The 14,055-nt window shown below is 37.8% G+C and overlaps 1 protein-coding gene across 1 annotated transcript in view; it reads right to left on the bottom strand.

The window, feature by feature from the left end:
* PRKAR2A (protein kinase cAMP-dependent type II regulatory subunit alpha) overlaps positions 1-14,055 on the bottom strand; it is a 54,892-nt gene that overhangs the window by 13,768 nt on the left and 27,069 nt on the right. Inside the window, exons 3-4 of the mRNA XM_040568284.1 lie at positions 4,629-4,681; positions 3,149-3,232 (exon numbers count right to left, since the gene is read on the bottom strand). Coding sequence (XP_040424218.1) covers positions 3,149-3,232; positions 4,629-4,681 — 137 coding nt within the window. The remainder of the gene's footprint in view (positions 1-3,148; positions 3,233-4,628; positions 4,682-14,055) is intronic.

Raw genomic sequence — 14,055 nt, 5'->3', positions numbered from 1 at the left:
TAATCTTCTCATTTTCACAGAGCTGGTTCAGACATTACTGCCATGGCACTAGTATCCAAGCACCCCGCCATTTCCCACATATGAAACACTACAGTTCACAGAAAGTATATGCATTCCTCCTCCATTTCCTGTTTCACAGGAGCTCCAGAATAAAACCCCAGGTTAAAAAAAAAAAAAAAAAAAAGTCTGTTTAATTTTCACATTTCTTTCATCATCATTTATAATGATCTTGCAAGGTATCTCAGATGTTCAGCCCTAGACTTGGCTCTAGATGGCTCTGCTACAAGATTGTTTGGCTCTAGACTGTTCACTGACAGACTCTCTGGTGCTAGACTTGGCTCTGGACCGTTTGGCTCTTGGCATTTTGGCTCTGCATTGTTTGACTCCAGAGCATTTGGAACTAGACTTTGGGGCTCTAGACCACTCAGCTCCAGACGAGTCAGTGCTAGGCTTGGCTCTAGGTGGCTTTGGCTCTACACTGGCTCTATACTGAAAATATTGCCTCTCATTTCACTCCAACTTTATTCTCTTGTCCTTAAAAACTCTCTTGATGCTTAAACTAAATTAAGAACCACTGCCTGAATGCTGTTCAACCACTTATTTCACAGCATGCATTTAAGTAACAGTTGTCAGAAAACAAGCAATATAAATCTTAAAAAACTTTTTTAAAAATACTGTAACTCAGCTGTGTTTTATTTGGAGGATAAACAGGCAGACTTATTTTTAAGTAAATAAAACACTGAGCTCTTTTGTTAATAAAAGGACAAGGTCTAGCAGATGCCTGAACTGTAAGACCCTCGTTTCAAATAGGGGTACTGAGGATGCCTGAGGGCCTTGCTGCTACGGATAAGAGGCGTTGCTCTCACCCAGTACGAAATTCAGTCATAACTAAAATTCTACAAACTCCTTTCTAAGATACTGGGGAGCATACACATGATATTTCATTCACAGCTTTAAACAGCAGAAAGATTACCTACTCCCCCTGCACTTTAGATTGAAGCATAAATCAGGTGTATCGTTGGGCATGCTCAAAACTTCAGGGTTAAACTCTCTGATAATCTGGATTGATTTCAGTCCAAAGTTCTGTGTGAACCTTGCTAGAAGTGATCCACTGGACATCGGCTCCTTTGTATTTGATACCAAGTATGACATCAACTAATCATACAAGGTAAGACATTTAAAAGGGCAGTTGAGTCACTGGACCTAAATTCAGCACAGTTCACCCACATGCAACCAGTGGAAAAGGAATGAATTTGGCCAGGACATTCGAGTCACACACTTTTACTCCTTGAAGGGTCTTACAGTTTGTTGTGTTTTGTTTTGTTTTAAAAACAACACTGTTTTACATGACGCTCTTTGGAAGCTAAGGAGCAAAGAACAGATTTTGAGCCTCACTTTGGAAGTATTCCTCACAATTATTAAAGGATATTATACACTGAGCAAAAGCAGCAGCCATGCATTTCGCTATTCAGTAGGTACTCTGTACCCAACCTTCCACACAAGTCATATTTCCCAGTTGTGCAGAGGAGGTTAAAAAGAAATTATTGGGATGAGGGGTGAAAGGAGGCAAGTTCCATACACCATTTTAGGTGTACTTAACACTAGGAAAACACTCCCCTCTCTGCTAAGTGCCCTTTGTCATACTATAATTAATGTACGTACTGCAGTCATCTTTCAGCCATGTGCTATCTTAAAGCTGGAGTCTTTAACAGCTGCAGTTAAGACCATTTCCATTACTTCTCTCCCCAGTTGCTTAGAAAGCTTTTCCCAAGAAGCAGTATTTTTCTAAGGCCACTTTTTCAGCTCAGATATGTTTTTCAAAGTCATCTTCGAGTATGAACTGCTTATTAATTTTTTGCTTCTGAGTGATTTTGCTGGAAGCTAAAAGATCGGCCTAATCAATTTGAATAGTGATCACATTTTGTAGATACCCCTTGAGCTGCTGAATATTCTTAGATGTTTCATTTTTTACTATACACAATCGGTTTACTTGCAAAAGGAGCATTTTAAATGTCTTAAGTAAATAGATACAATGACAGAATCCCAGAACAGCGAAAGAACAGTCTTTGTAAGGACAGCTTTCACGGAAACTTATTGACTGAATGTGAATTTCTTAAGCTTGCTGCAGTCAAAAGCTTTTAAATACTCTTTTGGGAACGCAGTTCAATGACTCTTGGAGGTTGTACAGCAACCAAGAACTGTGAGAACTTCAAAGAAAGCTGAGCAGCATTTCTGAAACCATAAACTACGTCCTTTCATATCTCAGACAAAGCTCTGATTCAAACCAGGAAGATGCAGGGACCACTGCTGGTGTTACAGCTTTCATTCCTCCCCTTTGTTTTTATGACAGTACAATAGAAAAATAAAATAAAATCAACCTGTAGTGGAGATGTCAGTTCCATTCTGTTGGAAACACCAAATCAGATATGAGAAGCACTTGCTCTATGGTCTTTCAGAGGCTGGATTTGATGATTTCCAGAGGTCCATTCCTGAACTATCCTACATACCTGAACTATCCTACGAAACTCATTTAAAAAAAATGAAAGGCAAAAAACACAATTATGTTTTCTAAGAGCCAGCAGCAATGGAGATGCTCATCATTAAACCCAATGAGGAAGCAAGCAGCAATTAATTATTAACTTCAGCAATAAATCTGCAAGATGAAGAACAAGAACAACCTAAAAACATTACTTTTACATTCACTTGCAGAAAATTTACTGACACACTGACATTTAAAAAAAGGTGAAGCAATCTAAAATCAAGCAAATGCAGACAGAGTTCAACAATTATAAATTGTGTAAGTTATTTCAATTTTAAATTGCCCACGAAATTATGAGCTGTTCTGCCAGGAAAAGCAAATCAAGTGTAATGGTACCCAGAAGTAAAAGAAAAATAGAATTTATAAAATACTTTTCTGTAACAAAAACAGAAAAAAAAATTGAATTTGCAGGGATAGTGATCTGACAGTCACAATAACTGACAATTTGTCCTGTTTTTATTGTTCATTGACGGTAATCTTCAGATACATGCCCCAAGCCAGTCTGCTTATAATTAAAATTGTATAAACTATCACAATAACAGTGTCTGGACTGTTAGATCACGCTACAAAACAGCAACTCCAGTTTAGATTTCCTTAAACTGATATTACCTGATCTAGATTTCTGAAGAGCAGGATATCTTTACATGCTTCCTGCAGTCTGCATCGTTGTTCATCAGTTTTTGGATGAACTACCTTTAAAAAAAAAAAAGTAAAAATGAACAAACTGTCATGACAGCAAAGAAATATGATTACAAATTGAACCTTCACTTCAAAATGAAAACACAAACACAATTTTAAAGTAACATAGTATAAAGTTCTTTTTTGTTGTTTGCATAAACAGTATTTACATATAAATGTACAATGCAAGACAGAGTGAAAGAAAAATACAGAAAAATATTATGCTGACAATTAACACATGCTAAAAAACACTGAAGAGAGACAAGAATAAAAGGATACCTTTCCCTTCCCTTCTAATTGAGCCATAGATACAGTCACAAATAAACCTCTCATCAGGTTAAAGTAACCAGCATTCACTGTGTCTCATAAAAATATTTATCTGCACTTTTTTTTTTGATGGGGGGGGGATAATTATGAAAACGTATAAAAAGCTTTCACATTCACTGTATTAACCGTATTTCTGGAATAACAAGAGTTCTGAAAAACAGTTACATTAGCAGACATTTCCAAATATTCTTTGTCCAACCTTGAGTAGCAGACCTCATTTGAAAAAAAAAAGATATATATATATATATTTTTTTTTTTTTTTTTACTAATATTGAGCCAGCAGTCAGGAAAATTAACCCTTTTGATGAAATAGATGTATCCACGTTTAAAACCATTTTGATTGTCAGACAGTCTTTTTTTTTTTTTTTTTGTAGCATCTTATGTATGAACTATCTTCTCGTTCAAGACAAATTAGATTAGACTTAGATTTTTCCTTGCACAAGTGTAACCATCAGAGAGATGGAATCTGGAAATGGAACAGCAGAAAGTCCCTAGAGAAAACACTGACCCAGCCAGGCTACAGGATTTCCTCACATAAAACATCTCTAAAGAAAGACAATAACAGTACCTGGACTTGCAATTCCTAGAAATTTCCAACTTGCAAAAACAATAGAACAACAGGTGGTCAGAAGTCTCAAAACCTTTCAAGGAAGTATTTCTCCTACCCAGGCAAACTGCTTTGACAAGAAGGCAGTGAAAAGCATGCGAGGAATTTCAAACGCCCATGAAGGAACAGCTGTGCTTGAGTTTAACTAAACCTTCATAACAGCACCAGTACTCTAGGAATTGCCTCAACAAGCGTTAAGGATAATTAAGAAAGGAAAATATCCAAACTTTTATAGATGGTAGACTTAAGTAGAGATATCAAGTCCTCTGAAGTAAAACTGTATTAAAGCTACAGTGACAAAATAAGTGTATGTGATAAAGTGGCCTTAAGTTTCAGAGCAATGTCACATTGTCAGCGACAGCATACCTCACCACCTCGCAGAATGAAATGCACAAATGGTAAGGAAGTCTGACGTACTGACTTCTGCTTGTCAAGCTGTAGAGAGAACCAAGCACGGTGCAATTCATTCATTCTTACCCTTTGCTCTGTATCTTCTTCTTCTTCATCTGGATCGAACGCCTCAGCACAAACTATAGAAAAAAAGGAGTACATTAGAAAAAGAATATCAATCAAAGCAAGTTTAAGTTAATTTCCTCTACATTTATTATCTGTGTTTTATTTTCCTACAGGAAAAAAAAAAAAACTGTTTTCTTATGTCGTAATGGTGTCAGAGACTTAAATTCTATCTATTCTCAGAACAAGCACAGCAGAGCTGTTCTCAAACTCTCATGTAAGAAGTCTGTAATTTACAACAGAAGGTAATGTTGCCTATGGAGTACTCGGGTGCACGGGTAGATTTCCTTTCATTTTTTATCAAAGCATAACAATCACTATTCAGATTCATTTACAAACACATTACAAATCCAGATTCATTTACAAACACATACAAACACAGGCAGAGGGAAAATACTGCAGCTACATTGCCCAATTCTCTGCAGTACACTGTATATAGCAAAACTCACTGAAAAAAGGGCAAAGAGGCATGTGGCACTCACTCTTCCTCAAGCCAAATTTGCAAGTATCTACAGCTTTTGTTGTGCTTTTGTTTGTTTGTTTGCTTTAATACAGAGAAATCACACATTTACTCAGAATTTAACCTGGGAGATGAATAATCAGCTTGACCATAATATATTCTATAACAAAAAATGTTTAATCCCCTCCCCCAATATGCTCCTATATCTTACTACATTTGAATCAAATGAACGTCCAGTTCCAATATGAAAATGACACTGAAAAAATCACACAAATTGATTTTTTTTTTAAAAGAACGTTTGTGGAAACCATACACTCCAGTGCATAGGAACAAGGCTTCCGAACAGGTCATTGTAATTACAGGATCAGTTATGGGTGAGGTAATGGTAACAGTGAGCTTCTAAAATTTCAGATTATTTTTGTCCAGTTTTATTACTTCAGAAAAGGCTCATCTTCACAGTTATGCTATTACACCGTTTCACAATATTAAACACAGACTCCTTTGGCTGAAAGAAGCCTAGGTCCTTGGTTCAGATTTTCTCGTTAATTCGTGGACATTTGCCGTTCGTATGTGTCAAAGCGTACATTCTAACTATCTGCACAGACAGAGAAAGCAAGAGTCAGTCCTGTGTTCATCTACTCCTGCTCTTGCTGATGGTCTCACTGCTGAGGCTATACAATACTTGTAAAATGTTACAAGGAAACACAGACAAGCATTTTTCTTTGTACTTTATCCAGCATCCTGACAATACTGAAGACTTGGCAGAATGCCCAGAAGCTCACTGCAATGACATATAATAACTGAATGGACTTAGGAAGTATAAATAAAAATAAGCAGACAGGAAAAAAAAAAATCTAGAAGGCTGCCTAGCATTCAGCAACTTGCAAATAATTTGAAAACGCATATACAACGATTGACCTTGTCATCGTGCTTTCAGAAAGGACTACAGAAATGTGCAAGGTTAGCATAATTTGGTAGGAAAGGCTTGTCTTTATTTTTATTTTATTTTATTTTATTTTTTCTGCCTAAAAGGTACAGGTCTTTTCTAGCAAACTACATTTTGATTCTTTTTTTTCCCTGGAGACAGTGAATAGACCAGAATACAACGCAAGCATTCCATTCATTGCACCACAATATAAAATCCCAATCATATAACCATTAGCTATTTAATGAGTACTTATTGCTATTAGTACAATAAACCTGGCGTTGCACTGCTTCTTCTGGCTTGCACCATTCACAATACAGAAACGGTGCACCAGCGCTGTGCTTACAACACACGCTCTTACTTGAAAAAAGTGGTCTACCACGTTTAGGGCAGGTACTTCACAAAGGATAAACAGCATCCTTCCCACGCTGAAAAAATGGTATGGTGTAGAGCACAGCCCCAGGATGGCTGCATTACGGGAAGGTAGATGGCTCAGAGTCCAGAACTGGGACTGATAGGCAAACATTCACTTAATATGCTACATAAAGGCACTAACAAAGAGAACATTATTAGCGTTTCTGTGTGAAAGCTTTCCTCCTCCTTTCATTTTGCAGCATAGATCAATGTCTATTATGAAAGCTTTGAATTTTCTAATAAGAAACATTTTCTTAAAAGAAAGGCTTCTTGTTTTATCCAGTACAGTAAAACCAGAGATGAAAGTTATCTTTATCCTTTATAACCAGCATATCTTACCAGTAACTGGAGATCAATTCTTTATTATGTACCGTAATAAGTACTATAAAAGCATCTACCTACGTCTCTTAGAGTACCTGGCATATAAACACATTTAAGATGCACACCTATGAATTCAGACATCATCATACTTCATTATAAAGCTATCATTTAAATTCTCAATATTAAGCTGCAAATTAAGTTTTGTTCTTGCCTCAACTGCAGGGTAACTACTGCTACTTGAGGAAGTTCTCTTCAAGATGTCCTTGGGAAGACAAGTTTCATTGCCATGGTACACTGCATTAGAGCAAAGTATATAATAAAGCAAGCAAAACGAACCAGTATCAAACAGCTTTGTTTGGGATTTGTACATTTAAGTCTCTCCTATTTCATCTTACAACCCAGTAAGGGTGAAAACAGATTCCTGGGGCCCGCTAAGGCATAAGACCAGGACTTAGGACCTTTCCCTTACATATGGAAATCACTTCAACATGACAAGGGGCACACAGAAATATAATAAAAACGTGGCAAAAATCAAATAGAAAAGTATAACGGGAAGACTTTTCTTCTTCAGCCTACTGCAGAGATTTCTTTATTCGTGCAGCAGGAGTAGGGCAGGCATTTAGGATTTCAACGGGCAGCTCTGACTGACAAGACTATTTGCTTGCAGGCAGAGCTGCAGCACAATGCAACATACCTGCTGTTGGGTGGTAAAAAAAATAAAATAAAAAATGAATTCTGAACGCAAGCTTAACCTAATACTGCGATATTCTGGAAGGCCCACAGAAAGCACAGAAGGCCCAGATCTTTTCAGACTCATTTAAACACTGGTTAGAAAGGATCTCTCTCTGGAGGTCATCCAGCCCACCCTACCCTCAGAGGAGAGCTATTTGCAATGCTAGATCAGGACTGACCTGGGAGTCTCCCTGGGTAAAAAGTTCACAGCTCCATGGCAGACCTGTTCCAGTATTGCACTGCACTCCTGAGTACGAAGCTTTTTGAAATAAGTGACTTCTGAAATCACACCTTTCCTACCTGAGATTTTCAGCACAACTCGGCCCTCGAGCAAATGCTAGGTATGAAAACACCACTGAAAGTCCCGTACAGGAGTGACGCACTGATTACATATTTCCAACAGCATAGCTGTATCAGCATCGATACACACTTCATGCAGACCAAGCGTCTTTCAAAAGCTACCAACATAGTTCAAATAGCTTTGAAAAAGAAGAGTTTTCAACCTTTTGAAGCTTTAGGGAGAAAAGCTTTCTTTTTTTTTTTCATATCTTAACATCTACATTTTGCCTCTCTTAGCTTGTACAGCTTCTACAGCTAGTTTAGCTTTCTCCTCGTACGGCACCTTCTTTGGCTTTCAAGAAGCAGCACATCTGTTAACACTTCTGAAGGCTCAGAAATGATGCAACTTCGATCTGTGCTTTGTTATGCAGGTGACGGCATCTGAAAGCAATAAAAATCTTTCTGGCTGCAGCAGTGACATAAGCTGTGGATGGCGGGGGTGGGGGGGAAGCAAGAGGTGGGGAGAGAATTGAAAGTAGGAAGAAAAGTTGGCCTCTACAACTATCAGTTTTGTTTATGCAAGTTTTAATCGCACCCAAGATAATACTGCTTTGCAAAATGTGTTTTGTCAAGATCAAAGTCCTTGCGCTCTATGCAAATTGCGGAATACTTCAGCTCCCATAAGCAAAGCCTTTGTGAGAAACGCATGGTTGAAACATCACTTTTTTTGTTTTCTTTCTTTCAAAATAGCAGCCAAGAGGCTAGGATCTGAAGATCTTTGGACAAAGGAGGAAAGTTTTTAATACTGGACATCAAAATTCTGAGTTTTATATAAGCCGAATGCTTTGCTGGTATTTTTGCTGTTATCGGAAGAAGCCGCAAAGACATGCTGCTTCTGTCATTCTCTGGGTAATTTCGGATAGCACTTTCTGTACTTTGGAGTGAAACCCTATTCACTCCTCTTTACTTAGAAGGATACATTACATCTAGAGTATCCTATGAGACCCATCAATAAAAATCCACCCAGAGCAGCAAATGCAGAGCAACTTTCCAGCCACTTACTTGGATCGGTAATCTTGCACTATGTTTAAGGCTATGTTCCTTGCATTTGAGCTTGCCAAAGCTTCCAGCGTGTCGTAAGTCTGCCTCTTAGGGGATAGATGTGTAGCCTCTTCTGTGAGCAGTACGCCAGCTGGAGAGCTGACCGCTTCCAGTGGCTTCTCACTCCCTCTTTGACAGCTGAGTTGCTAAAGCAGGCACTTCCAAAACAATGCAGTCAAGATGAACTTAGGAAGCTCAAACAGCTGGCGTAGCTCAATATGATCTGCTGTACTTTGGGAAACAAATTCAAGTTTCCTCTCACTTTTGTTACTGGATAGCGCAGTAACTTTTGCTTTAGCAATTGCACTGTTTCCTGAGTTAAAGATCTCACCGTGTCAAAGACGGTAACAGATTCATTCTTAATCCTCAAAGAGGCATAACTGAGACACAACTTACAGTGACTGGGACTTGAGCAAACACCCCCTCAGTTCTCTGTCAGATACTGACACAAAATATTCAAACCACACCACCGTTCCCATGACCGTATACGTCAAACAAAATGTAAAAAAAATTAGTTTATAAATATGCAGAAATGATGAATCTAGGTGGCAAAGGAAAAAATGGATTTTCAGTTCTGGAAACAGCTTCAAATTTAATTTAAAGTTAAAAGTAAAATAGAATGAATTCAACTCGACAGGTGCAGAGTTATTCTGCATTATAGAGTAACTGTGAAGATACAAAACACAGGTAGTTTAGGAGAAGAAAAGGTAACAATGTTCAACTGGCTTTCCCAAAGCACTGCTGGTATTCCTAACCCAACCTGAACATGCCCCTCTCTGATGTGGACACTACTGGTATTTCTCTCTGGTATTTCACTACTTTAATAAAGCAGTAAATGAGGTCGCAGACAGAGCCTGAAAGGAGCCAGTCTGGATCACAGCTACCCAAGGCACAACTCTGGAGAGCTGTTTTTGCCCATGGAGGCTGGGGCATTGCAATCAACCAGATGATGTATTACAGTGCTTGCTGTCCTTGCCTTTAGAAACCTTTGATAACCGCTCCCTCGGTATGTTTACATACTTTCCAGGCCTATTATCTACATCACACTGCTCCAGCTTGTCTTCTTTCTGACATACCAAGAAAGAAATGCGACAGTTCCAGTGACAATGGCTTGTGATAAAACCGTAACGCCAGCGTCACACACTCCTGCTTCATACTAATTTCAGTTGTGAGCTCAGAGTAGCCTCCATAATCAATTATAAATGTCAACTTCCATGATAACGCGGTTGTGTGGTTTTTTTTTCTTTACAGTAAATCTTCAGAAGACAATCCTCTGCTCGTACATCTTTATTGAAATCCTCTTCCTACTCAGAAGCAGTTAAAAGAAAACTTGTGTTAATGCAGGACTGGGGACAGAATTCTCTTCTACCTCTTTAGTACAACCCGAGGAACATTACTTTTTAAAAAAACAAATAAACAATGTTTATCACTGCATTGGCTGTATTTAGTCACCTGTGGAATTATTTAAAGGCACAACTTTTATTTAATATCTTTATATACAAGTTATGCAAAGTACTTTAGCTCATCCTTCCATTTTGTGTGCTCACAAGGGGCTACCCTCCCACCTTACAGAATTCAGGTTCTGGCAAATAATAAAATCGTAAAGCTTGCAAAAATAGCTGAATAAAATCTTTCTAAATAAAATCTTCTAAATGAACATTTATGTACACACTCCAATAATTCTACATAATTTCTAGATTGTAAATTTTTATTATTTTAAGTCCTGCAATTTACAGATGACTTATCATGAAAGCACTCTATAGATCAAACACAGCACTCTGCAAGCAGTGTCTCTTTTGTACAGCTGGAGAAGCCAAGGGACAAGATTACACGATTTCACAGAAGCCAACTACTAAGCCACAAGTGGGACCGCTGCATTTTTGGCTTCCATGTCTCTACTCGTGACAGCAGAGCCCAGTATCCCACCAGACACTATTTTGCTCTGGACCTGGCAGTAGGAGGCAAGCCTGCATGAAAAGTAACAACAACAAAAAGCTTTCCATCACAGTAGAGGACTGACTTAAAAATAAAGCTTTCCATGTAGCAGTATCAAAAGAGTTCACAGCTCTGACATGGGAACAACCAAACCCCAAATATTGTCCCTTAGATCTTAAACAGTAATTTAAAGGTTGCTACTTTTGTTTCTAACTTCTTTTTCTACTTTTAAACAATATAGCAGAGTATTTTAGAGTTAGATATTATCATTGTATGTGGTGCACCCTGAGAAATTCACGTGGAGCAAGCTTTATTCTTGCAGGTTCAGGAATCAGAAGGCTGACATGGATAAACATGCTGCTGACCTTGGTCAAGCCTTCTAAGAGAGCCTTACCGATGAGATAGTCATCCATAAAAAAGGTCTCCTGGAAAACATGATGCTACTACTATTTCAGAGCACCCAGCTTCACAATTGTAGAAGTAAATCTTCAGCTTTAATGATCTTCTGTTTGAGCCAGTCACATAAATCTTACCACACTTCTAAATGGTTATGTAACCAAAGCAGATAACACCAGAAACTAAGCACCAAAATGTCGACATGCCTGACAAACACTAATACTTTGCGTCTCAGTCAAAAACAGCATGGAGAATGGTCATTTCACATTCTGGTTACATCAAAACACCACAAGTTCCAAGAAATGGCTCAAATGTATACCTCTACAATGTAAAAAAATAAAAATAAAAATGCATCTTCCAGGCTTTTAGTTGCAAAGAATAGGCAGGAAAGACAATCTAGCTGAAGAATAAAACAGAAGTAGTGTTTTTCCATTTTAGAAATAAGAACTTCTCTTTCAGTTTCCGGACCAAGGCATTTGCTGTTTTTATACATGCAATTCTGATATGTGAATTGCTAAACCTGCAATAAGGCACGTGGTATTTTAAAAGAACCACCAGCACCTTAGGCAAAGTACTCGTGTGTTAGAACAGCAGATACTTAGCAATGAAAATCACCTGCATCTTCCTGGCATCGATCATGACGGAGAAATGAAGGATGTTGATGCATTGGAAGGCATTTCTGAAATTAATGGTTCAGAAACTTAGAAGTGATTTTTAAGGATTTATAGAGAATGTCCAGATAGGTGAAAAATTCCTTTATCCCTAACGGAACACGTATTGCCGTGTTTACCTGTAGTGACAGCGAACAACATAAAATAAGCATGGTTTTGACACAAAAAGATTGTGTGTAGAGTGATGTGGAAGTCCTCGGATCCCTGTGCTTTGAGATGACTGCATCCTATCCTGGCAGGCAGGCAAAGCAGGGAATGCAGAAACCTACTGTCCAACCCCTTGAGTTAAAAACAAACAAAACTCAGCAGAACAGCAGCAGCCACCTTTGTTTCTGCCTAGCTGTGGGGTAACTGTGGGGCTCTGGTGATTGCTAGTAACTGAGAACGCACAACTATTTGACTTGATGCAACTCACCTTTAGGATGAGTCAACTCTGGATTTTAGTGGCTCGCTGAATAAATGGATTTCATTTACAGGAAACCCACAGCTGAGCTAGCCTGGCAAAAGACTAAAATTAGGCAGAACTTAATCAGTTAGAAGTTGTGCGCTTTATTCATAAGCAATAAGTTCTGTGCTTTTCTGATACGGATTAGTGAGTTTAAGAAGGCTACACTCCTTCCTGTGCCCAACTCTGGAGATGTGGGAAACAGACATTCAGATACAGTAATGATGGAATCAGGTAAGTGCTTCTGGCAGCCAAATACCCATCTCCCAGTGCCAAGCCTTGATTTATTAAGCCTCTCTTTAAATAAGATCACTATAAAAGTGGTCACAGGACTTCCTAACTGAGATTGCTTTAAGCGCATTATACTCCCTGTAGTTAGTTTTTAGCATGCTGACCTCTGGAGCTTTGCATTATTTGGAGTACGTGCAGACTGACTGAGGTGTTGTGGTGTTAAAAATGACTCAGGGAAGTTCCTGAAAACATCCTTTCATATTTAAATCAAATAAAGTAGTACTTTATTTATTAACACGAACAATGCAAATCACATCTAGCTCCTGAGGTCACTCCAAATATATACATCACAGAACCATGCCTTGCACTAAGTATAAAACTGCCTTTTTAGCCTTTATCATGATATGATTTCCTCCAGCGTGTTTGCTTTCAATTTGTTATGTGCAACAAAACTATGTGAGAATATTGTCATTTGGGCTTGAATTTGCATGATAAAACATAGCTGTTTAAAAAAAAAAATAACCTCCATGTACAATCAGTGTAACCTCCACTCCAACCCATCAAAAAAGTGACAATGAAATTTTATAAAAAACTCAGCTGAAGGCTGAGATTTTTCAAAAGTATTTATATACCTAAAGATAGACTAGCATTTAAGTACACCTTTTAATGACCCTTTATGTAAAAGAATTAATCACCTGCACCTTTTGCCACCTGAATGCTTTTGAAAGACTAATCCTTAGATGATTTAACTGCTTAATAAATGTGCATAGTTATAACTTACTCTCCCAATTAATAAAAAAGGACTAATTTGAGTTTAAAATATCCAGCTACAGATGGACATTTTTAATGATGTAACACTATAAGAATGAACAGTTATTTAGAAAGATTTAACAAAGAGAAAAACTGAATGAAATCTACTCTACTGTTGCACTAATTATTCATTTATATTTGCATTTAGTAGTTTGGATCAGACTGGGTCCTACCAGATACTAAACTAACTTAAGCCTTAGATATGGATGCTCATTAGGTGTTGCATTTCTCTCTGTCTTAAAAAAAAATCTAGCAAATTACAAACAGAATTATTCACAAGTGTGAGATACAAGTAATTGTGAAGTCACGACTGCTAATTTCTGAAAATCAGCTTTTCATTATTCACTGAATGCCAATTACATGCCAAGATCTTTTAAACAAGTCCCAGTATTGCAAACAGAAAATAGGCTTTTTTTGTTGTTGTTGTTTAACGAATAATGATTCAGGCACTTTCTTACATGAGAGCACCCACACAATTTATCACCACTTTCATCTGTCATCCCACACACTTGGCTTTTGCTCATATCAACATTTTTCAAAATGTATTATTTTCACTCTAGTTATGATACCAGTTTTGCAATCATTAGGGCTAGCAAAAAATGATAGAGGCATCAGACTGTTGAAAAAGGAAAGCTGTTCATGCCATTCGTAAAACTTTGGATTTCTGAACT

Source organism: Cygnus olor, chromosome 10 (genome assembly GCF_009769625.2).
Source record: "Cygnus olor isolate bCygOlo1 chromosome 10, bCygOlo1.pri.v2, whole genome shotgun sequence".
In the NCBI taxonomy this organism is placed as follows: Eukaryota; Metazoa; Chordata; class Aves; order Anseriformes; family Anatidae; genus Cygnus; species Cygnus olor.
Note: the sequence above shows the minus strand (reverse complement) of the source record. Positions and strands in the feature narration are given on the sequence as shown.